This window comes from Lepidochelys olivacea (genome assembly GCF_965140295.1).
Source record: "Lepidochelys olivacea isolate rLepOli2 genome assembly, chromosome: 18".
Taxonomy (NCBI): Eukaryota; Metazoa; Chordata; order Testudines; family Cheloniidae; genus Lepidochelys; species Lepidochelys olivacea.
Window position 1 is genome coordinate 7,936,616 of NC_140428.1, and position 26,082 is coordinate 7,962,697.

The window sequence follows — 26,082 nt, forward strand, 5'->3', positions numbered from 1 at the left end:
CGGCCAGGCCTGACGCAATAGGGTCACAGCACCATCTAGTGGCTCTTGGGAGCGTGGCACCAGCATAACCCTGCGCCCAAGGACGAGGCCCCAGAGCTGAGCAGGTGCCAGGCGGCCAGCTACGCACCAGGAGGGGGTCCCCAGCGAGGGCTGATCCGGCACCTCAGCTGACACTGGCTGGGGGCAGAAACTGGCGGGGACGAGCACGGGGACAGCTGTTTCCTGGTGGGGAGAGGGAGGTGAGGGAGAGAGCAGGAGGGAACCCAGTGAAGTCCAGCTTGCACGACCCCCCTGATCCAGAGACCCACAGGGAGCAGTGCAGCCCAGGCAGGAGGCGCGCCTGGCCACATGGCTGCTGGGCTCGGCTTGGCCCCAGCGCTCCGGAGTCATTGGGTCCCAGCCTGGTGTCATGGGCGCTGGCTTGCAGCTGGTCCCCGCACACTTTGCCTTGCTGTGGCTGAATCTAGGGGTGGGGACCCCCCTCCCCACCATCTCCTTTGCACTGGCTGAGGGCTCTGGGGAGGCATGCTGCTGGAGGGCAGGAGAGCGGGGAAAGGGGGGGTTGAGCTCAACTGACTTTAGGCAACTTGAGATGCCGGGGCTTGCTTTGCAGAGGTGCGACCTCACTGAGTTCAACAGGAACAGAGGGGATAGCTGGCCCTTTCAGAAACAAGGCTCAAGGGCCCAGAGCCTCAAACGTATTATGCCTCCTAACTGCCATTGATTTCAGTGGAATTAGGTGCCTCAATACCTCCATGGCTCTGGGCCAAGGTGCTTCAGGTCTGGCACCAAAAGCAGGGAGCACCTTAAAAAATTAGCCTTAATCTGCATCAGTGTCACAATCTGAGAAATGGGGCATGTGGCATGGCCCTGCCTTGGAGTGGGATTTACCTCATCACCACTGAGATCCTTGCCTACAAAATCCTTGAGCTATGCAAAGTATGGTCCCTGTCTGGATGGTTCAGGGCCAGGCCAGATGCCTTGGCCCTCGGCTCCCTGCTCCCCACACCCACCTTGGAGCCGCACAGGGGGTTCATCTTATTTTCCAGCCTGTGCCTCTTAAAAATCATTTTTGCAAAGAGTGTCATCTTACAATAGCGATAAATAGAACTTTATTTTATACATATTTCACCAGAAACACAAACACAATCTCAGATTTTAAAAAAATTAGTTTCTGAACATTAATTTAGAATTGGATCCAATGCATTTTATGTCGCTTTAAAAAAAATGAATACAACACAGACATAAAATACCCCTGGGTGTCCACAGCATAGTTATATTACACAGACAGTCGGCAGTTTAAAATTAAATACACACACATCAGGAAGTTGTACCTTCCTGCCCGCAGAGGAAGCCAGTTCAATATATATTTTTTTTACAATGTGAAGTGCACGCCCCCACATGAAAACAGACCCCCATGGCTACAAACCAAGGTCATCCTACTTCAGGAGCTAATGGACTCAGGGTGGCTGGTGACCTCTGTGGAGGCCAGGAAGCTGCGCTGGACAGCAGCGTAGGTCTGCTCTTTGTAGTGCATCGTGCGCGCTTTGTGGCTGCAAAACGGCCTGCTGCCCGTAACCCTGGGCAGTGGCACAGAAGAGGTTAATATCACAGCTGGCAGACTTTTCCCCAAAAAATGTTTTTTTCCAACAAAAAAAGGTATTTTTCAGCAAAATGACTTTTTTTGGTGGAAAATTTTTATTTTGGTCAAATTTTCCCCCCTGCCCAGTTCTGGGGGACCCTGGCTAGGTTCAGGGACTTCTGGCAACCCTGCATCACTTTCGTCAAAATGTTCCAGTCTGTCAATGAAAAAACATAAACGGAACATTTCTGGGCTAAAATATTTTCACAAAAAATTGGAAATTTGACCCGAAAGATGTTTGTGAAAACGCACCAGTCGGGGGTTTAGGAGTAATTTTTTTCATCAAAAACAAAAACTAAAAAATAGCTCAGGAAGCTTTTTGGGAAAAAAGTATTTAAAAAATCCCTGAAAAAACAAATTGGCTTCTCCCGCCCAGGCCTGTCAAACCTCCCTTGTGCCTCTGGGCTCCTGGTGCAGCATGGCAGCGCACTGGCCAGTCACCTGCAGCAGGAGCCGGGGTTAACCCGGGTGGCTGCAGTGGGTCTGCTAGAGATTGTCTGTCAGTGCGTCATGGCTCTTTGGGATCAACTTATTCTAAAGTCGTCAGGCATTTGCCCAGTCCTGGGTTCACACACGCTCTGATTCCACCCTGATCAGGCCTGGGTGCCCCAGAGCTGGGCAGTCGTGAAGCCTAATGCAGCCGAACTCTCACAGACCCCAGTCTGAAGACACTGCCCCCACACTGCTCCCCACAGCCATTCACGAGCCCACCTGGCCCGCAGCCCTGGCTGGAACCACTAGCTTGTGCTCTCCATTTGCTCTCCGCAGGACCCTGCTTCCAGGGCGCAAAGAACAGGGTGGGGGCTGGGGCGCCCCCTGCTGGCCACGGGGCAGCGCTACCGTGGTGTTTGTGGAGTGTATGGGCGTCGCTGAGGGCGGGAGAGGAGGCGCGGGCAGAGCGGCTGGCGGACGCCTGTGTGCACAGGGAGCCCTCGTGCTGGGGCCCAGGATGCTGCCGGGCTCATGGAGCAGCTGGGATGTAGGGTGCCATGGCGAGGGCACTCTGCAGAGGGACACTGCTGAAAGGCTGCAGGCACAGCCCTATGTTACTGGGGGGCCTGCGTGGGGGGGGGGCTACCAGCAGTGGATGCTGAAGAGTCTTGGCTCGTGTCCCACAGCACTGGGGCACAGACCACAGGCCAGCCACACGCTCACTGCAAACCAGTCCAGCATGCGGAGATGAAGGGGAGGGGGAAGCAGCCCTCCCTCTGGCAAGGCAGAGCTATTCCAGGCCGGGCTCTTTCCTCCGCACCTGGGCATCAGCCCAGCACCACGGCTGCTATTTGAGGCCATGCTAGGTGGCTGTGTACAGATGTGGGTGGAGGGGGTATATACCCCCGCCACTCGCAAGAGCCAGGTGCTGGCCACATCCCTGCAGACCGGCCAGCCTGTCAGAGAGCTGCAGGGGGGCTGGCAATGCACATTTGGAGGCATGGCTTTCCAGGCCAGGGCCAGAGATAGGCATTCTCCCTTGGCCCAGGGTCCCACTTCTAGTTTGCCATATCTCCCAATCCCTCCTTCCCCCAGGACTCCTCCCTAGCCTGGGCTCTGCCAGTGATGCTAGGCTGGTTCCTGGGCACCCTTCACCCTAGGTATCATCTACGTGCCACCCTTCCTCCTCTGGGGCTGGGTCAGACTCCCAGGGACGACCCTGAGGGAGGCTCTCGCGGTGAGGCTGGCCAAGGTGGCCCCACAGGTGGGGAACAAGGATGCAGCTGGCCAGGAAAGGTGGGGGCTGGAGGATCTAGCTGCCAGAGGTTATTGGCCTGTCACTGGGGAGTTGCTGGGCTCTAACACACCATAGTGTCATTCCTGGAAGCTGGGTGCCTGGGTAGAAATGGCTTCCTCTCTGGAGAGGTTCCTTCAAGGCCTGCCAGGTGTTCTGGGCTGCAGGGCATGTCCCAGGGTCCGAGGGCTGGGCATGGGTGAAGTGCCTGGCACCGCACGTCCCGTCAGCAAAGTGCAGAGCAGGCCGAGCTGGTTGGGGGCTGGGCACACGACAGGCAGGCCACCGGGAATCTCTTCCAAGGTCTTGGTCGCTTGCGGGAGAGGCTCTGGGCGCGGGCGGGTGGCCTGATGCCCCCTCAGCCATGCGGTGGCCTTCCCAGTGTACAAGCTCCAGCTCTCAAGCAGCCAGCGCCTGGCCGCAATGTGGGAAGGGAAGGAGGGAGCTGGCCCGGCCATCTAGGCCACAGGCTCCGGCTGCTTGCTTTGGCGATGGGCCAGTCGTCTTCGGCTGTGACAAAGCTCGGGGCCCTCCGCAAGCCCTTCAGCTTGTGCTTCTCGTGTGGGTGCTGCAGGGGAAGGAGAGTGGGGCGAGGGCGCTGAGCACAGGCCGTGAGAATTCCCATCTTCTCCAGGCTAGGGGGGAACAGAGATGGGGGTAACCATGGGTACAGAGGTGGAAGGGACGACAGGCCAGTGGGTGGGACATGGGGAAACACAATCCGTGGCCCAAGATCTGGGGAGACCACGGCCCAACAGGAGCAGGAACCCCAAAAATGATCCATATGCCCCAGTGTGGCAGGTCCCGGAGCCCTGCAGGCTCTGCACACATGGAGAGAGCTCTATATTCTGGGCATAGCACGGCCGTATGTCAGCCATGCCCTTGAGGTAGGCTGGGAAATCTGAGGATTCAGGGCTGTGAATGGGGGATTTCTCACCCTCCAGCCTCCCCGTGCCAGCTGTCGACTGGGACTAACAGATGCAATGGGGATCCCTGCCGGGGGGCCTGGAAACCCCTTGCCCAGAAGCACCAAGGAAGCAATACAGACAATCCACAGAACGTGCTGCCCTCCGTTGCCTCCTTCATGGACGGGGCGGGAGTGGGGCAGCCCAGGAGCTCTGCCCGCCCCAGACACAGAGGGCAGCTCAGAACTGGCTCAGCAGCTCTTGGGCCAACATGGCACAAGGCAGCTGCCCAAAGGCCCAGGGCCTGGCTCAAGTGCCAGCCCCTACCCCATAGCAGAGCCCGAATCCCAGGTAGCCGGGTTGGGGGGGCGCTTGTACTCCCAAGAAGAGACCAGCCTCAGCGGGAGGGGGAGACCTGCCCTCCCCATAACCATCCTGCCCCAGGCTCTGGCAAAGCCCTGCCCCCACAACCATCCCACCCCTAGGCACCGGCAAAGCCGTGCCCCCCAACTATCCCACCCCAGGCTCCGGCAAAGCCCTGCCCACCCTCACCCCCCATAACTATCCCAGCCCTAGGCACTGGCAAAGCCCTGCCCTCCCCCACACATAACCATCCCTCCCCAGGTACTGGCAAAGCCCTGTACCCCCTCCCATAACCATCCCTCCCCAGGCTCCGGCAAAACCCTGCCCACCCTCATCCCCCATAACCATCCTGCCCCAGGATCCGGCAAATTAGGCAGGACTGAGAGGGTGCTGACCTTCTGGGGATGCACGTCCACGGAGGCTAGGTGAGGGGCTAGCAGCTCTGCATGGACAGACACACAGACAGGGACATTAACCACAACCCTGGGGTCACAAACAAACCCACAGAGAACCACTGCTTCGCTGTCCATCCGGCCCTGGGGCAGGCGTGCCTTGGGTGCAGCTTGGGTTAAATAGTTCTGTGTCTGGCACACTGGCTAGGCCAGAGTGAGTAGCCGTTCCTGGCCCAGGGATTGCTGCCCCTTGTCCCACGAGCAGGGACTGAGATGCTCGGTGCTCCTGGCTACCATGGCCCAGCCCTGAGCGAGGCAGTGGACGGAGACTCACAGGCAAAGCTGGGATAAGGGTGAGTTAGAAGCATTTGACCCCTGGTGTGGCTGTAGGCCACAGGCTGCACATTGCCCCAGGGGCTCTGGACAAAAGCTGTCTCCTTGAGGGCAAAGCTCTGTCCACTGGTGCTGAGCCTACGACAGCCGCATAGATCTCCGTGAGGGTCTCTGGGGCCCCAGACCAGGGACACGCTCAGGCTTCCAGGCCTGCACCAAGCAGGATGGTGGAGTGCCCGGAGCTGGATCTATCGTGGCTTCTTTGCAGCCAGTGGTGCTAGCTACCCCCGGGGGAGGGAGGGGAGTCCCTGCTGAGTGCTTTGGAGAATCCCACTTCGCACGACGGGTTCCAGCCGCCCCCATGTGCCCCCTTCTGCTGCTGTTGGCCAGTGCCCCAAAGCAGGGGTGACGGGGGTCTGAGTGTCCTGCACAGGGGGCACAGCGAGGGCCAGAATGCTGCAGCTAGCCAGGCAAGGCCGCCCAGAATTGGGGGGCAGAGGGACATGGTGCCATGTTCACCGGTCTGAGAGAGATGGTCAGGAATTGGCCCTCTACGCGCCAGGCTGTCCGGTGGGGGAGGGGAACAGACACTGCTTCTCTTCTGCAAAGCCGTGCTGGTGCCAAGGTGCTGAGTAGTGGGGGCTCCTCAGGGTAGCGCTGGAGTCCCTCTAGCTCCCCCGCCCCTCGCGGGCAAGCCCTAGGAGTCCTGCATGTAAACGCCCACTGGCCTCTCCCCGGGGCTAGCGCACTCACCAGGTGGGGCGTGTGCTGCTCGGACTTCTCCAGCTGGATTTTGATTTCTGGACAGGCAGGGTCTCCAGGTTTCCTGGGCTCCGGCTGGGGAGATTGGGAGGGGCCTGGAAGGCAGAGTCAGACAGGAATGGGAAACGTGAGCTCCCAGCACGGCTGGGAGAACTAAATGTCCAAAGCTTGGTAGCCAGAAACCTGGGGCACAGACAAGTGGTGGAGCCATGTTCATAACGGACGACGCAGGGGAACGATTCCCATTCGGCCCAGGCCAGAGCTTGGGCAGAACCCTCTGGGAAGCAGAGAATAGCTGCAGGGCAACACCCCTGACCACAGCCTGATCGACCCCTGGTATGCCTCCTGCCCTGCCCTGCCCTGGCTGGGCGCAGGGCAGGTACAGAGGCCTCGCTCCAGTGTTTCACTGGCAGTGGAAGCCCGCTGCACACGCAGGCGTCACTGGGCGCCATTTCTGCTCCCCTTTAAGGCTGCTTGACACTTCCAGAGAAGCACAAAGGAACCTGCTACACTGAAGCCAAACCCAGCGTGCTTCGCATTACCAGCTGGCTGTGCTTGCTCCAGCAGCATAGAGCAGCGTGAGCGGAGACGGCAGCTGCAGCCTGCTGTGGCCTGAACTCCGGGCTCTGCCTTTCCCCGATGCCCCACCGGCAGCATCTCCCTGCTGTGGCATTTCTAGTGCCCCCCTGAGCAGGCTGCCCAGCTGGCAGCAGGAAGATTTCCCAGCCATTTGGAAAGTTTGAAGCCTTGCAGTTCTTTTCCTGATGCTACGGTCCCCTGAGACTCCGCTCCCCTAACTGTGTGTATGCCCCCCCCCCGCAGCTCTGCACCCCAGCATGGGAAGCAGTGTGGCCTAGTGGACAGTGCATTACACTGGGATTCAAGAGACCTGGGCTCTATTCCCAGCTCTGCCAGTGGCCTGCTGTGTGAACTTGGGTGCCTCAGTTCTCCCATCTGTAAAATGGAGAACCAGATTCCCCTGCTAACAGCATCTGAGCGCCCAAGCACTTTGACATGTTATACAAGAGCTAGTGATTATCATCTGCCCCTTTGGCTCTCCCAGCAACCAAGCCCAGATGCCAGGCTGTCTTGCCCATCCCCAGAGCCATTGGCTGGCAAGACAGGTGCACAGCTCTCACGCGGACACATGGGCAAACAGAAGCTTGAGGGGGTTGCTGTGCCATGGTATCGTGCTTGGCAGAGTGTGTGAACAGGGAGGTGGGGGTGGGGGGCACTCAGCTCCCCTTCCTGCTATGGCTGGGGTCCGGTGCAGTGTGATGGCAGCCCCCAGATGGCAGGTCTGTGGCAGAGGCCAGGCTCCTGCCCCATAGAAGCATCGGGAGGGTCTCAGAGAGGCAGCTCTGAGGAAAGGGGGAGGGGGCAGGTGCCGGGGCTGGTGGTGGCTGGGGCCGCGATGGGTGGGGTCCCGGTCGGGTACCTGGAGAGCTCCCCCCGCTGGCCGTGCTGAGGCTGTCATCCAGCCAGGTGCTGTAGATGAAGGAGTCTCGCTTGTGGGGCGTCCCCGAGGCCTGGCTCTCCTGCGGCACACACAGGAGAGGGAGGGAGGGAGGTGAGGCAGACACTCCCCGGCTGATCAGCTCCTGAAATGGGCTCCTCCTGGGAGACTCAGAGCCCCCTCCCAGCTGAGGGTACTGGGTCCACCCCAGCCGCCGAGCCCCCCCGGCCCTGCTGACAGGAACCCCCCACCCAGGGGACACGCTCCGTGGCTGCGATCTTCCCTCAATGCCCCGTGGCCAGCAGGGACCTGCTCTGTGCAGCGAGCACCCCTCCAGACCGAGGCCGGGAGGCAGGGAAAGGGGCCAGTGCGCCAAGCTCCACCCTGACTTACCATGCCCATGTAATCATCGGCACCCTCATTCTCCTCCACCACGCTGCCAAAGCTGCTGGCGCTGGATGACGAGCGGGAGAAATCCCGCAGCACCTCGGGCCTCTGCAACACTGGCTCCCCCCTGCAGACATGGGGCAGTCAGACCCAGTACCGCCCTAAAGCCCCCACCTAGACACGGCAGTGAGACCCAGCACCCCCCCTGCACCCCTCCAAGACACAGGGCACTGAGAGCCAGCACCCCCCTGTACCCCCTCGAGACACAGGGCAGTCAGACCCAGCACCCCCCCTTGCCCCCCGAGTCATGGCAGTGAGACCCAGCACCCCCATACACCCACCAGAGACACAGGGCACTGAGATGCAGCACCCCCGTAAACTCCTCCCTGAGACACAGGGAAGTGAGACCCAGCACCCCCCTATGCCCCCTGAAGACACTGGACAGTGAGACCCAGCACCTCCCTGTACTCCCCCGAGACAGGGCAGTCAGACCCAGCACCCCCCCCAAGCTCCCCCCGAGACACAGGGAAGTGAAACCCAGCATCCCACTGTTCTCCCCTGAGACAATGGCCAGTAAGACCCAGCACCCCCCTGTGACATTATTGACATGAACTGTGACTGTATAGATCATTATTGCAACCAAGCTCCTATAGTTGCACAAAATCTGGTACAAAGGAGGTCAGGTGAGGTGTCTATGAAAAGGGTGTAATTTGCCTTGTAAGTAGCACCAGGGAAGCATTTCCTCAGTTTCCTGAGAAAGAATTCTTCAGATTAAGTGCCCAATCAAGAAACACTTAACTGACAGTGGACCTTGGGTGACTCCAATCTACATATGAGGAGCCTTCCTGGGAACATTCAACATAGCATGTGAGCATTGGCTGCTCCACCTGTAAAGACCTGAGTCATGCAGGGACATGTGACTTGCCCATGTGACTCCAAACTCCATCTTGCTGCTGTGATTTTCCACAGTAAGAACAAAGGGGTCGTTCCACATGGCGGAGGATATAAAAGGCCCAGGAAACCCTCCATTTTGTCTTCAATCCTGCTCCTTACTGCTGCAAACTGAAGCTGTAAACAATAGACTGAATGACCCATCCAAGCTGTGGATGTTCTCCACAGACTTGATTTAAGCCAGCAGTTTACTCCATTGCTGCTGCAAGTCTGAACCAAGAACTTTGCCATCACTGTATGTAATTGATTCCATTTAACTAGTTTTAACTCTCATCTATATTTCTTTCTTTTTATGAATAAAGTTTTAGATTTTAGATCCTAAAGGATTGGCAACAGTGTGATTTGTGGATAAGATCTGACTGGTCTATTGACCTGGGTCTGGGGCTCGGTCCTTTGGGATTAGGAGAATCTTTTTTCTTTTCCTGGTGTATTGGTTTTCATAAGCATTCATCCCCCCTATGGCATGGCACTGGTGGTGATACTGGGAAACTGGAGTGTCTCAGGGAATTGCTTGTGTAACTTCTGGTTAGCCGGTGGTATAAAACCAAAGTCTTCTCTGTTTGGCTGGTTTGGTGTGCCTTAATAGTGAAGGACCCCCAGCCTTGGGCAGTGACTGCCCTGCTCTCAGCGATTTGTCCTGAATTGATACTCTCAGTTGTGTCCTGCCAAAGGCCACTAAGTTACACCCACCCCCCACATGCCCCGTGAGACCAAGCACCAGCCCCCCTGCACCCCCCCACACCCGAGACACAGGGCAGTGAGACCCAGCACCACCCTAACTGACCCATAGAGACACCCCCTGCACCCTCTTGAGACACAGCAGTCAGACTCAGCACCTCCCCTGTACCCCACCCCCCGAGACACAGGGCAGTCAGACCCAGCACCCCCCCTAAACTCCTCCCTGAGATACAGGGCAGTCAGACCCAGCACCCCCCCTAAACTCCTCCCCGAGACACAGGGCAGTCAGACCCAGCACCCCCTTAAACTCCCACCTGAGACACAGGGAAGTGAGACGCAGCACCCCCCTGTGCCCCCCCCGAGACACAGGGCAGTAAGACCAAGCAACACCCTAAGCTCCCCCAGGGCAACCCAGAGGATTCAGGGGGCCTGGGGTCTTCGGCGGCAGGGGTCCTTCTGCTTCGGGTCTTCAGGGCACTTCGCGGAAGACGTGGAGTGGAAGGACCCCTTGCTGCTGAATTGCCACCGAAGACCCGGAGCAGAAGAAGCGGCGGCCGGTCTTTGGCGGCGAGTCCTTCACTCCAGGCGTGTTTGGCAGCACTGAAGGACCCGCCGCCAAAGTGCTGCCGAAAACTCTCGTGGGGGCCCCTGCAGGGCCCGGGACAAATTGCCCCACTTGTCCCCGCCTGTGGGCAGCCCTGAGCTCCCCCTCCAAGATACAGAGCAGTGAGAACCCGCACCCCCCATACTGCCACCCTGAGACACAGGGCAGTCAGACCCAGCACCCCTGTCATAAACATACAGCTAAGAGCAGCATAAAATCCCTCCTTTACCTGTAAGGGGTTAAGAAGGTCAAATAACCTGGTTGGCACCTGACCAAAAGGACCAATAAGGGAAGAAGATCCTTTCAAATCTCTGGGGGGAGGTTTGTTTATGTGGTCTTTTGTTGTTTTCTCTGGGACAGAGAGGGACCAGGGAAGGAAAAACCAGCTCCTAAAACCCTACCTGATATAAGCATCTAGATTACAAAAATTGTAAGTTGTCCCAGAGTCCCCGAGCGATGCTCTGGAACTACTCCACACGAAGCCAGGCAGGACTCTGGGGGAACCTCCTCTCTGAGAGCAGACTCTCTGCAGGACACACAGCTCCCCCGGCTTCCACCTTCCTGGGTCTGACCTCGGAGCATTCAGCCTCCTCTGCCCCTCCATGTGCTTCCCACAGCAAGTCCGCCCAGGCGGGCTCCTGGGGAAGCCAGAGGTCCTGCACCCCAACTCTGCAGTCAGCCGTGACCCTCAGTGAGTCAGTAAAACAGAAGGTTTATTAGATGACAGGATCATGGTCTAAGACAGAGCTAGTAGGTACAGGAAACAGGACCCCTAAGTCTAGTCCATCTTGGGGCCAGGGAGGCCAGACCCCAGGTCTGGGCCTCCCTCTCTTTCCCCAGCCAGCTCCAAACTGAAACTCTCCAGCCCCTCCGAGGCCACCTGATCTCTTCGTTCTCCAACACCTTCAGTTGGCCCCTTTGCAGGGGAGGGCCCAGGCCATCCATTGCCAGGAGACACGGTGTCTACCATTCTCTGTCCGGACAGCCTCACACTGGCCCTCTAGGGCTCAGCAACAATCACACACCCTTATCCCACCACCTAGATACTTAAGAAATGCATAGGGGAAACCGAGGCACCCACCCAGTATTCAGAGAAAACATTAAGAACAGTCCTACTTCATCACATAATTTAATGCATTTCCTTACTTTACTTATCTTTTGTTTTTAGCTTATGAATTTTCCCTATGCTAAGAGGGACGTTTATTCCTGTTTTTGTAACTTTGAAGTTTTGCCTCTGTGTTTTTAAATCTTATTACCCTGTAAAATTACCTTCCATCCTGATTTTACAGAGGTGGTTCTTTTACTTTTTTCTTCATAATGAAGTTCTGTTTTTAAGAATCTGATTGGTTTTTAGTGTCATAAAACCCCAAGGGTCTGGTCTGTGCTCACCTTGTTTACCTATTTGGTTGGTATATTATTCTCAAGCCTGCCCAGGAAAGGGGGTCAAGGGGCTTGGGGGGATATTTTGGGGAAACAGGAAATATCCGATGAAGTGAGCTGTAGCTCACGAAAGCTGATGTTCAAATAAATGGGTTAGTCTCTAAAGTGCCACAAGTCCTCCTTTTCTTTTTGAGGAACTCCAAGTGGTTCTTTTCCTGAATCTTTATCTAATGCACTTGGTGGTGGCAGCAATACCGTCCAAGGACAAGGAAGGATTTGTGCCTTGGGAAAGTTTTAACCTAAGCCGGTAGAATTAAGCATAGGGTCTTTCATGCGGGTCCCCACGTCTGTACCCCAGAGTTCAGAGTGGGAAGGGAACCCTGATAGCCCCCATACCCGCTCCCGAGACACAGGGCAGTGAGACCCAGCACCCTCCCTGTACCCCCAAAAGATGCGGGGCAGTGAGACCCAGCAGCCCTCGTGCCGCCCGAGACAAGGGCAGCGATACTCAGCACCCCCCACCCGAAAGCACACCCCGAGACACAGGGCAGTGAGACCCAGCACCCCCCTAAACTCCCCCTGAGACAAAAGGCAGTGAGACCCAGCACCCCCCTATGCTCCCCCAAGACACTGGGCAGTGAGACCCAGCGCCCCCTGCTCCCCCCAAAGACAAAGGGCAGTCAGACCCAGCACCCCCCTATGCTCCCCCAAGACACTGGGCAGTGAGACCCAGCGCCCCCTGCTCCCCCCAAAGACAAAGGGCAGTCAGACCCAGCACCCCCCTGCTCCCCCCAGAGACACATGGCAGTGTCACGGAGTGTGGGGAGTCAGAGCCCTGCACCCCCCCACTTCCTACGATTCACTGCGACTCTCAGCCAGCCAGTAAAATGGAAGGTTTATTAGACGACAGGAACACAGTCCAAATCAGAGCTTGTAGGTACAGACAACAGGACCCCCTCAGTCAGGTCCATCTGGGGGGCAGGGAGCTTAGATCCCAGCCCTGGGGCTCCCTCTGTTTCCCCAGTCCCCTTCCAAACTCCAGCCCCCCTACAGCCATCTTCTCCAGCTTCCCCCTGGCTCCTCCCCCAGCCTTTGTTCAGCTTCTCGGGCAAAAGGTGTCACCTGGCCCCAACCCCGCTCCTGGGCTCAGGTTACAGGCTCAGGTATCGTCCCTCCAGTGAAGTCACCCCCTGCTATCCCATCACCAATGCACACAGTCCCAGTAAAACTCCCCTGCAACATCCCCAGGTCAATCCTCCCCACTCCCTGCTCCGTCACATCTCTCCCTCCTTTGAGATTGAACTGAGCGAGGTCACTCTGACCCGTGACCCGGGGAAGTTCAGGGCCCCCTCTCTGGGACAACGCATCCACTATCATATTGGCACTTCCCTTCACATGGACCACGTCCATATCATAATCCTGCAGGAGCAGGCTCCATGTCAGGAGCTTGGCGCTGGCTCCTTTCATCTGGTGCAGCCAGGTCAGGGGAGAGTGCTCGGTGTACACGATGAAGTGTTGCCCGAAGAGATAGGGCTCCAGTTTCTTAAGGGCCCACACCATGGCCAGGCACTCCTTCTCGATGGCCGCGTAGTGCTGCTCCCAGGGTAGCAACTTCTTGCTCAGGTACACGATGGGGTGTCTCTCCCCCTTTTCATCCTCCTGCATTAACACCGCTCCCAGTCCTGTGTCTGAGGCGTCGGTGAACACCACAAAGGGCTTGTCAAAGCCTGGGTTTGCCAGGACTGGGCCACTAACCAGAGCCTCCTTCAGCGCCCGGAAAGCCTCCTGGCACTGCTCGGTCCAGACCACCTTGTCTGGCTTCCCCTTCTTGCATAGCTCAGTGATAGGGGTGGCTATGGAGCTAAAGCGGGGCACAAACCTTTGATAGTACCCCGCCATCCCCATAAAGGCTTGCATCTGCTCTTTGGTGTGTGGAGCAGGCCAGTCTCTGATCACCTCCACCTTGGCTGGTTCTGGTTTTAGACAGCCGCTCCCCACCCGGTGGCCCAGGTAAGATACCTTGGCCATCCCCACCTTGCATTTCTCAGCTTTTATGGTCAACCCAACCTCCTGGAGTCGGTCCAGCACTTGTCTAACCTGGGTCATGTGGTCCTCCCAGGTCTGGCTAAAGACACAGATGTTGTCAATATACGCCACGGCAAAACTCTCCATCCCCCTCAGTAGCTGGTCCACCAGGCGCTGGAAGGTGGCTGGCACTCCCTTGAGGCCGAAAGGCAGGGTCAGGAACTCATAGAGCCCCAGAGGGTGATAAAGGCCGATTTCAGCCGGGCATCTGCATCCAGTGGCACTTGCCAGTAGCCCTTTGTAAGGTCCATGGTGGTAAGGTAGCGAGCTCCTCCCAGCTTGTCTAGGAGCTCGTCCGGCCTGGGCATGGGGTAGGCATCAGACACGGTGATGGCATTGAGCTTCCGATAGTCCACACAGAACCGGATCGACCCGTCCCTTTTGGGGACCAGCACCACCGGCGAGGTCCAAGGGCTGGCAGATGGCTGGATCACCCCCAAAGCCAGCATGTCATTGACCTCTCTGTCCAGGTCCTGAGCAGTTTTCCCTGTGACTTGGAAGGGGGAGCATCTTATAGGCGGGTGCGATCCTGTCTGTACCCGGTGGACAGTCAGATTAGTGAGTCCAGGCTGGTTGGAAAACAGCTGTCGGTACGGATGCAGCACCCCTGTGATTTCAGCTTCCTGGGCAAGGGTTAGCCAATCAGAGAGGGGAACTGTTTCCTGGGAGGAGCCAGCTCCTGTCTTAGGGAATATATTTACCAAAGGGTCCTGCTCCTCCCAATGTCCACACACGGCAAGCACCACATTCCCCCTGGCATAATATGGCTTCATCATATTCACATGGTACACCCGGCGGTGGTACGCCCGGTTCGACAGCTCCTCCACATAGTTTACCTCATTTAGCTGCTTGACAACCTTGAAAGGGCCCTCCCAGGCGGCCTGTAGTTTGTTCTTTCTCACAGGGATGAGAACCATCACCTGATCCCCGGTGGCGTAGGTGCAGGCCCGCGCCGTGCGGTCATACCAGACCTTCTGCTTCCTCTAGGCTCTGCCCAGATTCTCCTTGGCCAGGCCCATTAGCTCAGCAAGTCTTTCTCGGAAGGTCAGGATATACTCCACCACTGACTCCCCATCGGGAGTGGCCTTCCCCTCCCAATCATCGCTCATCAGGTCCAGGGGCCCCTTTACCCTCTTTCTATATAACAGTTCGAAAGGCGAAAATCCAGTAGACTCCTGGGGCACTTCCCTGTATGCGAACAGCAGGTGAGGTAAGTACTTGTCCCAGTCCTGAGAGTGCTGGTTCATGAAGGTTTTCAGCATCATCTTTAGCGTCCCATTGAACCTCTCCACCAGCATTATGGATTGGGGGTGATATGCGGAGGCCCAGTCGTGCCGAACCCCACATTCCTCCCACAAGCACCGGAGCAGGGCCGACATGAAGTTGGAGCCTTGGTCTGTCAAGACTTCCTTGGGGAATCCCACTCGGCTGAAAATGGTCAGGAGCGCATCGGCCACGGTGTCTGCTTCGATGGAAGATCGGGCACTGCCTCGGGGTAGCGGGTAGCGAAATCTACCACCACCAGAATGTATTTCTTCCCCAACCAGGTTGTCTTGCTGAGAGGCCCCACTATGTTCATAGCCACCTCCTGGAAAGGCTCCTCTATGATGGGCAAAAGTCTCAAAGCCGCTTTCCCCTTGTCCCGGGCCTTCCCCACCCTCTGACATGGGTCACAGGATCGGCAATACTGCCGGACCGTGGTAAAGACCCCGGGCCAGTAAAAGTTCTGTAGCAACCTCTGCCGGGTGCGCCGGATTCCCTGGTGCCCTGCGAGGGGGATGTCATGGGCCAGGTACAGGAGCTTGCGGCAATACTTCGGGGGGACCACCAGCTGCCTCCTGACCCCACAGGACTCTACTTCCCCTGGGGGAGCCCATTCTCGGTACAGGAACCCCTTCTCCCACAGGAGCCTCTCCTGGCAACCTCTCCCCATGGTCTGTGCTGCACTGAGGTCGGCCAGGTCCTTAGTTTCCGCAAGGAGGGATCTTTCCTCAACTCGGCCTGGAACTCAGCGGCTGGAGAAGGGATGGGGACCTGCTCCCTCTTGCTGGCTGGGTCTGAAGCCGCAGCCCCTCTGAGCCTTGTCCCTGGGCACTCCCTCCGCACTGGGGTAGGGTCCTGTGCCTCCGGTGAGGTACCCTTTGCCGGCTCTGGCTACAGGTCACGACCAGGGCCTTCTGGGGGTTGCTTGGCCATTCCTCTAGGTCCCCCCATCAACACCTCAGTGGGCAAATAGTGGTGCACCCCCATATACTTGGGAACCTCCTTGGCCCCCCATTTCAGATGTACCCTCTCCATGGGCACCTTGAATGGTGTCCCGCCCACACCCGTCAGGGTCAGATAGCTGTTGGGCCACCACCTCGGACTGGGCCAGCATCACCTCAGCATCCGTACCCCAGTATCCCATGACCTTCCTCCTAGCCACCTCCAGGGGAACAAGGCACTCGCTCCGCAGGGACAGCCCTGCACCCACTTTGTAAACTGAGAACCTTGAGTCTGGAGCATCCAGCCCCCCAGAGGAACTGGCCTGGGAAACTCCTCCCTCCTGAGCAGTTGGTACACTGCTAACCCCCATTGCCTGGGAAGCCTGCCCCTCATCTGGCTGGGTCCCTACCCAGTTAACTGTGTGCGGGTTCGGTCTGCTCAGTCTGCCCTTGAGCCTGGGGCACTGGGTCCGTATGTGGCCTCTCTGGCCACAGTAATAGCAATGCATGTCCCATTGGTCCCCTCGAGCCGGTTGGTTGGTCCTGATGCCAGGCGTTCCCCTTTGGAGGGGGTTCTCCATGTTCCCCCTTTGGGACGTCCCAGGGTGACTCTCTCTGCATCATGGCAGGCCTGTCCTTTGGGACTTCTCCCTGCCACCCTTTGACCAGCAGTTCACAAACTCATTGGCCAGTTGCCCTGCGCGTTGCGGGTCCTGGGGCTTTTTGTCCTCCAACCATAGCCTCAGGTCAGATGGGCACTGTTCATACAGTTGCTCCAGTACCATTAGGTCAAGCAGGTCCTCCTTAGTTTGGGCCCCATCTGCCCTCTTGTGGGCGTATCCCTGCATCTGGAGTTCTAGATATGTGACCTCAGGGGTTTTACACTGACTCCGGAACCTTTTCCGGTACATCTCGGGGGTCAGCCCAAACTCGCATAGCAAAGCCTTTTTGAATAATTCGTAGTCCCCTACCTCCGCCCCTTTCATTCGGCTGTACAGCCCTATGGCTTTGGGGTCCAGAAAGGGGGTGAGAAACTGGAGCCTGTCTGCAGGGTCAACCCTGTGCAGCTCATAGGCGTTCTCAAAGGCATTCAGGAAGTCATCTATGCCCTGGTCTACACTAGGACTTTAGGTCGAATTTAGCAGCGTTAAATCAATATAAACCTGCACCCGTCCACACGATGAAGGCCTTTATTTCGACTTAAAGGGCTCTTAAAATCGATTTCCTTACTCCACCCCTGACAAGTGGATTAGCGCTTAAATTGGCCTTGCCGGCTCGAATTTGGGGTACTGTGGACACAATTCGACGGTATTGGCCTCCGGTAGCTATCCCAGAGTGCTCCATTGTGACCGCTCTGGACAGCACTCTCAACTCAGATGCACTGGCCAGGTAGACAGGAAAAGAACCGCGAACTTTTGAATTTCATTTCCTGTTTGACCAGCGTGGCAAGCTGCAGGTGACCATGCAGAGCTCATCAGCAGAGGTGACCATGATGGAGTCCCAGAATCGCAAAAGAGCTCCAGCATGGACCGAACGGGAGGTACGGGATCTGATCGCTGTATGGGGAGAGGAATCCGTGCTATCAGAACTCCGTTCCAGTTTTCGAAATGCGAAAACCTTTGTCAAAATCTCCCAGGGCATGAAGGACAGATGCCATAACAGGGACCCGAAGCAGTGCTGCGTGAAACTTAAGGAGCTGAGGCAAGCCTACCAGAAAACCAGAGAGGCGAACGGCCGCTCCGGGTCAGAGCCCCAAACATGCCGCTTCTATGATGAGCTGCATGCCATTTTAGGGGGTTCAGCCACCACTACCCCAGCCGTGTTGTTTGACTCCTTCAATGGAGATGGAGGCAACACGGAAGCAGGTTTTGGGGACGAAGAAGATGATGATGATGATGATGAGGTTGTAGATAGCTCACAGCAAGCAAGCGGAGAAACCGGTTTTCCCGACAGCCAGGAACTGTTTCTCACCCTGGACCTGGAGCCAGTACCTCCTGAACCCACCCAAGGATGCTTCCTGGACCCGGCAGGCGGAGAAGGGACCTCTGGTGAGTGTATCTTTTAAAATACTATACATGGTTTAAAAGCAAGCATGTGAAAGGATTACTTTGCCCTGGCATTCGCGGCTCTCCTGGATGTACTCCCAAAGCCTTTGCAAAAGGTTTCTGGGGAGGGCAGCCTTATTGCGTCCTTCATGGTAGGACACTTTACCACTCCAGGCCAGTAACACGTACTCGGGAATCACTGTACAACAAAGCATTGCAGTGTATGTTTGCTGGTGTTCAAACAACATCCGTTCTTTATCTCTCTGTGTTATCCTCAGGAGAGTGAGATATCATTCATGGTCACCTGGTTGAAATAGAGTGCTTTTCTTCACGGGACACTCAGAGGAGCCCGTTCCTGCTGGGCTGTTTGCCTGTGGCTAAACAGAAATGTTCCCCGCTGTTAGCCACGGGGCGGGGGGAGGGTTGAGGGGGTAGCCACGCAGTGGGGGGAGGCAAAATGTGACCTTGTAACGAAAGCACATGTGCTATGTATGTAATGTTAACAGCAAGGTTTACCCTGAAAGAGTGTAGTCACTGTTTTATAAAATGTATCTTTTTAAATACCGCTGTCCCTTTTTTTTCCCACCAGCTGCATGTGCTTCAATGATCACAGGATGTTCTCCTTCCCAGAGGCTAGTGAAGATTAGAAAGAAAAAAAATGCACTCGAGATGAAATGTTCTCCGAGCTCATGCTGTCCTCCCGCACTGACAGAGCACAGACGAATGTGTGGAGGCAAATAATGTCAGAGTGCAGGAAAGCACAAAATGACCGGGAGGAGAGGTGGCGGGCTGAAGAGAGTAAGTGGCGGGCTGAAGACAGGGCTGAAGCTCATATGTGGCGGCAGCATGATGAGAGGAGGCAGGATTCAATGCTGAGGCTGCTGCAGGACCAAACCAGTATGCTCCAGTGTTTGGTTGAGCTGCAGCAAAGGCAGCTGGAGCACAGACTGCCACTACAGCCCCTGTGTAACCAACTGTCCTCCTCCCCAAGTTCCATAGCCTCCACACCCAGACGCCCAAGAACGCGGTGGGGGGGCCACCGGCCAACCAGCCACTCTGCCACAGAGGATTGCCCACCAAAAAGAAGGCTGGCATTCAATAAATTTTAAAGTTGTAAACTTTTAAAGTGCTGTGTGGCATTTTCCTTCCCTCCTCCACCACCCCTCCTGGGCTACCTTGGTAGTCATCCCCCTATTTGTGTGATGAATGAATAAAGAATGCATGAATGTGAAGCAACAATGACTTTATTTCCTCTGCAAGCAGTGATCGAAGGGAGGAGGGGAGTGTGGTTAGCTTACAGGGAAGAAGAGTGAACCAAGGGGTGGGGGGTTTCATCAAGGAGAAACAAACCGTAGCCTGGCCAGTCATGAAACTGGTTTTCAAAGCTTCTCTGATGCGTACCGCGCCGTCCTGTGCTCTTCTAACCGCCCTGGTGTCTGGCTGCGCGTAACCAGCAGCCAGGCGATTTGCCTCAACCTCCACCCCGCCATAAACGTCTCCCCCTTACTCTCACAGATATTGTGGAGCACACAGCAACAAGTAATAACAGTGGGAATATTGGTTTCGCTGAGGTCTAAGCGAGTCAGTAAACTGCGCCAGCGCGCCTTTAAACGTCCAAATGCACATTCTACCACCATTCTGCCCTTGCTCAGCCTGTAGTTGAACAGCTCCTGACTACCGTCCAGGCTGCCTGTGTACGGCTTCATGAGCCATGGCATTAAGGGGTAGGCTGGGTCCCCAAGGATACATATAGGCATTTCAACATCCCCAACAGTTATTTTCTGGTCTGGGAATAAAGTCCCTTCCTGCAGCTTTTGAAACAGACCAGAGTTCCTGAAGATGCGAGCATCATGTACCTTTCCCGGCCATCCCACGTTGATGTTGGTGAAACGTCCCTTGTGATCCACCAGAGCTTGCAGCACTATTGAAAAGTACCCCTTGCGGTTTATGTACTCGGCGGCTTGGTGCTCCGGTGCCAAGATAGGGATATGGGTTCCGTCTATGGCCCCACCACAGTTAGGGAATCCCATTGCAGCAAAGCCATCCACTATGACCTGCACATTTCCCAGGGTCACTACCCTTGATATCAGCAGATCTTTGATTGCGTGGGCTACTTGCATCACAGCAGCCCCCACAGTAGATTTGCCCACTCCAAATTGATTCCCAACTGACCGGTAGCTGTCTGGCGTTGCAAGCTTCCACAGGGCTATCGCCACTCGCTTCTCAACTGTGAGGGCTGCTCTCATCCTGGTATTCATGCGCTTCAGGGCAGGGGAAAGCAAGTCACAAAGTTCCATGAAAGTGCCCTTACGCATGCGAAAGTTTCGCAGCCACTGGGAATCGTCCCAGACCTGCAACACTATGCGGTCCCACCAGTCTGTGCTTGTTTCCCGAGCCCAGAATCGGCGTTCCACAGCATGAACCTGCCCCATTAGCACCATGATGCATGCATTGGCAGGGCCCATGCTTTCAGAGAAATCTGTGTCCATGTCCTGATCACTCACGGGACCGCGCTGACGTCGCCTCCTCGCCCGGTATCGCTTTGCCAGGTTCTGGTGCTGCATATACTGCTGGATAATGCGTGTGGTGTTTAATGTGCTCCTAATTGCCAAAGTGAGCTGAGCAGCCTCCATGCTTGCCTTGGTATGGCGTCCGCACAGAAAAAAAGGCGCGGAACGATTGTCGGCCGTTGCTCTGACGGAGGGAGGGGCGACTGACGACACGGCTTACAGGGTTGGCTTCAGGGAGCTAAAATCAACAAAGGGGGTGTCTTTACATCAAGGAGTATTTCAGGCAGGACTTCACGGAGGGTTCCAATAAGAAATGGTGCACCTAAGTTATCGTTCTTATTGGAACAAGGAGGTTAGCCTGGCCTCTGATTGATACATGGCTAGATTTACCTCGCTGCACCTTCTCTATGAGTGACTACAGTGTGACCTAGAGGAATGAGTCCCCTAGACAGGGGAGGGGGCGAAGCAAATGAGTACAAAACAAATCTGGTCTATTTCTTGTTTTGACCCACTCCATCTATCTTTTACATCTTTGGCTGGCAGCAGATGGTGTAGAAGGACTGCATGCCATCCACATCTCATGGCTGCTCGGCAGAAGATGGTACAGTACGACTGCTAGCCATCCTCATCTCTTGCCTGCCCGGCAGAAGATGGTACAATACGACTGCTAGTCATCCTCATCTCATGGCTGCTCGGCAGAAGATGGTACAGTACGACTGCTAGCAATCCGTATCGCCTGCCCGCTCACCATAAGATGGTTCAGTAGGACTGACTGCAGGACTAAAGAGAATGACCTGGTCAAGTCACTCCAAATTTAGTCCCTGCGCCCATGTCTGCCCAGTCGCTCCCAGCCGACGTGGCCAGGAGCACCTCGGACACGACGATGACGGCTACCAGTCGTACTGCACCATCTGCTGCCAGAAGGCAATGGGTTGCTGCTACTGTGTAGCGATGCCGTACCGCGTCTGCCAGCACCCAGGAGACATACGGTGACGGTTACCTGAGCGGGCTCCATGCTTGCCGTGGTATGGCGTCTGCACAGGTAATTCAGGAAAAAAGGCGCGAAACGATTGTCTGCCCTTGCTTTCACGGAGGGAGGGAGGGAACGGGGGCCTGACGATATGTACCCAGAACCACCCGCGACAATGTTTTAGCCCCATCAGGCATTGGGATCTCAACCCAGAATTCCAATGGGCAGCGGAGACTGCGGGAACTGTGGGATAGCTACCCACAGTGCAACGCTCCGGAAGTTGACTCTTGCCTCGGTACTGTGGAAGCACTCCGCCGAGTTAATGCACTTAATGCGCTTAGATCATTTTCTGTGGGGGGACACACAGTCGAATATATAAAACCAATTTCTAAAAAACCGATTTCTATAAATTCGACCTTATTCCGTAGTGTAGACATACCCTATATCCTCCCCTTCCTTATACTGGGCCAGGACACACTTATCAAATCTCCATGCCTTCCTGGGTCCCCCATCACTCACCGCAGCTGGAGTCTTGTTGCTTCTCAGCCTGGCCAACTCCAGCTCACGCTGTCTCTGCTTCTCTCGTTCTTTCCATTCCTCCTTTAGTTCCTGCTGCCTCAACTCTAGCTCTTTCAGTTTTATCTCCCTCTCCCATTCCAGCCACCTCAGCTCCAGGGATGGGGAGCTCCGCCAGGAGGATCCCCAGCTGGCCGCAGGGGTCACGGTGCCCTCGGTATTCACTGGGCTCCTCCCAGACCTTCCCCTAGGCATAGATAGGAGGGGTCCCGGGATGCCCTCGGCAGCCGTCTGACCACCCGCAGCTGGGACAGACACTGGTGCCCGCCCTGCATCTGCCAGGCTGCTTCCCTCAGAGACAGGGATCGGTTCATTGAAGCGGTCCTCCTCCTCCAGCTGGGCAATCAGCTGTTCTTTGGTGAGCCTCCCAATACGCAGCCCCCTCTGCCTGCTCAGCTCCACCAGGTCGCTCTTAAGGCGCTGTCACGGAGTCCCTGGGCGATGCTCTGGAACTGCTCCCCATGAAGCCAGTCAGGACTCTGGGGTAGTCGCCTTTCTGTGAGCAGCCTGTCTGCAGGACACACAGCTTCCACCTTCCTGGGTCTGACCTCGGAGCATTCAGCATCCTCTGCCCCTCCGTGCGCTTCCCCCCAGCGAGTCCACTCAGGCGGGGCTCCTGGGGAAGCCAGAGGGTCCTGCACCCCAACTCCGCAGTCAGACGTGACTCTCAGCCAGCCAGTAAAACAGAAGGTTTATTAGACGACAGGAACATGGTCTAAAACAGAGCTTGCAGGTGCAGAGAACGGGCCCCCTCAGCTGGGTCCATTTTGGGGGGCAGTGAGCCAGACAACCACGTCTGCACTTCACTCCATGTCCCAGCCAGCCCCAAACTGAAACTCCCTCCAGCCCCTCCTCCTCTGGGCTTTGTTCCTTTCCCGGGCCAGGTGGTCACCTGATTCCTTTGTTCTCCAACCCTTTAGCTCTCACCTTGCAGGGGGGAAGGGCCCAGGCCATCAGTTGCCAGGAAACAGGGTGTCGGCCATTCTCTGTGTCCAGACTCCTGCACACACGGGCCCTCTAGGGCTCTGCAATGATCATACACCCTTACCCCACCACCTAGATACTTAAGAACTGCCTAGGGGAAACTGAGGCACCCCCATACTATTCAGAGGAAACATTAAGAAGAGTCCCACTTCATCACAGGCGCTCATTATACATCTTCCCGCTGGCCACTCGCAGGCCTGGGTGCTCTCAGCTCCCCATGGTTTCCAGGACAAACCCCTAGTGTGCCAGCCCTTCTCCAGGTCATAACCTCTCTCCCAGGGTCAAGCCGCAGACTCCTCTGCCACTGAGACTTCTCGCCATAGTGCCCAAGGGGAGACACAGGGCAGTGAGACCCAGCACGCCTCTGAGACACAGGGCAGTCACACCCAGCCACTCCCGTGCACCCCCCTGAGACCCAGCACCCACCTATGGCCTCCCAACACCCAGGGCAGTCAGACCCAGCACCCCCCCTGCACCCCGCAGAGATATGGCAGTGAAACCCAGCACCTACCGGTACCTCCCCAGACACAGGTCACTGAGACCCAGCACCCCCGTAACCCACTCACCAAGATACCCCCTACACTGGGCTGTTAAACTGAGCACCCCTCTATACCCCCACCCTGAGACACAGGGCAGTGAGACCCAGCATCCCTCTGTGTCCCCCCAAGACTCAGGGCAGTCAGACCCAGCACCCCCAACCCACTCCCCGAGACACAGGGCAGTCAGACCCAGCAACTCCCGTGCACCCCCCTGAGACCCAGCACCCACCTATGGCCTCCCAACACACAGGGCAGTCAGACCCAGCACCCCCCTGCATCCCTCAGAGATATGGCAGTGAGACCCAGCACACCCCTAACCACTCACCAAGATACCCCTGTAACAACATGGGGGGTTTTCTTGGTTGTTCCTTGTTTCCTATGGGGGGGCTTTCTGGGTTTGCATGCAGAGGGGGTGGGACGTAGTGTTCCTGGGTGTTACTGGTTTAACAAGGGGATGGGAGAGGGAGTTTGTTGTTACAGAGGACCAGCCAGGGAACTGGGGACCCCAGCTGATGGCCTGGAGCATGGAGACCCCAGCGACTGGTGACCCAGAGGCCCAGCTCAGTCGCAGCCGGTTCTGGCCAGCAGGAGAACAAGGACTGTGAAGAGAGGACCCCTGGGGACCTGACCTGCTGGTTCCAGCCAGAGGGGCGAGAGGGCAGATGAGAGGAGGCCCAGGCGACCCTGTTTCCTGTTTACCTGGAGAGAAGACAATGGACAGAGGAGGGGTGGGGGGTAATATCAGATTCCCAGCTGGACAGCAGGGGGGTCTCTGGGCTGGAGAGAGGGGGCAGGCAGAGCCCCCCTGGATGCAGGGAGATTTGGATGTGCTGTGCTGAGGGAGGCCAGGCCTGAGGGTCCTGAGAGTTTCCTGGGCTGTGTTCAACACTCAATAAACCTCCTGTTTTATGCTGGCTGAGAGTCACTCTGGTCTAGAGAACAGGGTGGCATCATCCCCTTCAGGGGGTGGAGGGCCCAGGGGTCCAGGGCGAGACCCAGCACCCCCTGGTACTTCCCCAGACACAGGGCAATGAGACCCAGAACCTCCTAACCCACTCACCAAGATACCCCTTGTGACGCAGCAGGGAGGGGGGAGTGTTGACCTGGGAATGTGCCCTGGGGATGGGAGACCTGAGAGCCTGTCCCCTGAGCCAGGACGGGGAGGGGGAGGTGACACCTCTGCCCAGAAATGTGAACAGAGGCTGCAGGAGGGAGCCTGCTGGGGGGGTTTAGTTTCAGTTTGGTGCTGGGGGGTGGAACGCAGGGAGCCCCAGGGCTGGGGTCTAAGCTCCCTGCCCCCCAGAAGGACTTGACTGAGGGGTCCTGGTTGTACCCACAAGCTCTGTTTCAGACTGTGTTCCTATTGTTCAATAAACCTTCTGTTTTACTGGCTGGCTGAGAGTCACAGTGAATTCCAGGAAGAGGGGTGCAGGCCTCAGACTCCCCCACACTCCATGACACCCCTACACTGGGCTGTTAGGCTGAGAACCCCTTACACCCCCACCCCAAGACACAGGGCAGTGAGACCCAACACCCATCATGTACCCCCTCAAAACACGGGGCAGTGAAACCCAGAACCTCTCCTGTACCCTTCCAAGACACAGGGCAGTGAGACCAAGCACCTGCCCTGCACCTCCCAACCCCGAGAAATGAGGCAGTGAGACCCAGCATCCCCGTATGCCCCCCAGAGATAGAGGACAGTGAGACACAACACCCTCCTGTACCCCTACCCGAGACACAGGGCAGTGAGACCCAGCACCCCCGTATACCCCCCAGAGACACAGGGCAGTAAGATCCAGAACCTCCCCTGTACCCCACCCCCCGAGACACAGGGCAGTCAATGAAGCACCCCCCTAAACTCCCCTCCAAGACACAGAGCAGTGAGAACCACACACCCCCTACCTCCCCGAGAAACAGGGCAGTGAGACCCAGCACCCGCCATACCCCCCTGAGACATGGGGCAGCAGACCCAGCACCCCCCACTACCCTCCCTCCGAGACACAGGGCAGTCAGACCTAGCACCCGTAAACTCCAGCTCCAAGACACAGGACAGTGAGACCCAGCATCTCCCCTGTACCCCCCCCCACGAGACACAGGGCAGTCACATGCAACACCCCCCTAAACTCCCCCTCCAAGACACAGAGTAGTGTGGACCAGCACCCCCCGTACCTCTCCGAGACACAGGGCAGTGAGACGCAGCACCCGCCCTGTACCCTCCCCGCGAGACACAGGGCAGTCAGACCCTGCACCCCCTTGATCCCCCCAAAGACGCAGGGCAGTGAGACCCAGCACCTGCTCTGCACCCCTCGAAGACACAGGATAATCAGACCCAGCACCCGCCCTGTGCCCGCCCCGCCCCCGCGAGACATGGGGCAGTGAGACCCAGCATCCGCTCTGTAAACCTCAAAGACACAGGGCAGTAAGACCCAGCACCAGCCGTACCTGCTCCCAAGACACAGGGCAGTGAGACCCAACACCCGTTCTGTACCCCTCCAAGACACAAGGCAGTCAGACCCAGCACCTCCCTAAAGCCCTCCTCCCCGAGACACGGGGCAGTGAGACCCAACACCCACCATATACCCCTTCGAAA

The 26,082-nt window shown here is 56.9% G+C and overlaps 1 protein-coding gene across 6 annotated transcripts in view; it reads right to left on the reverse strand.

Annotated features, from left to right (window-relative positions):
• Positions 1-1,262: 1,262 nt before the first annotated feature.
• Positions 1,263-26,082, reverse strand: part of RAP1GAP (RAP1 GTPase activating protein) — a 185,149-nt gene continuing 160,329 nt past the window's right edge. For 4 of the 6 annotated variants that reach the window (XM_084651477.1, XM_084651474.1, XM_084651475.1 and 1 more), the window contains 5 exons: positions 7,973-8,093; positions 7,562-7,661; positions 6,115-6,218; positions 5,032-5,078; positions 3,913-4,003 (listed from right to left, as the gene is read on the reverse strand). In XM_084651477.1, the coding sequence (XP_084507603.1) occupies positions 5,070-5,078; positions 6,115-6,218; positions 7,562-7,661; positions 7,973-8,093 (334 nt within the window). In that variant the 3' untranslated portion in view covers positions 3,913-4,003; positions 5,032-5,069. Of the gene's footprint in view, positions 4,004-5,031; positions 5,079-6,114; positions 6,219-7,561; positions 7,662-7,972; positions 8,094-8,770; positions 9,035-26,082 lie in introns of those variants that run through there. The other 2 variants (XM_084651478.1, XM_084651476.1) reach the window with 2 other exon arrangements.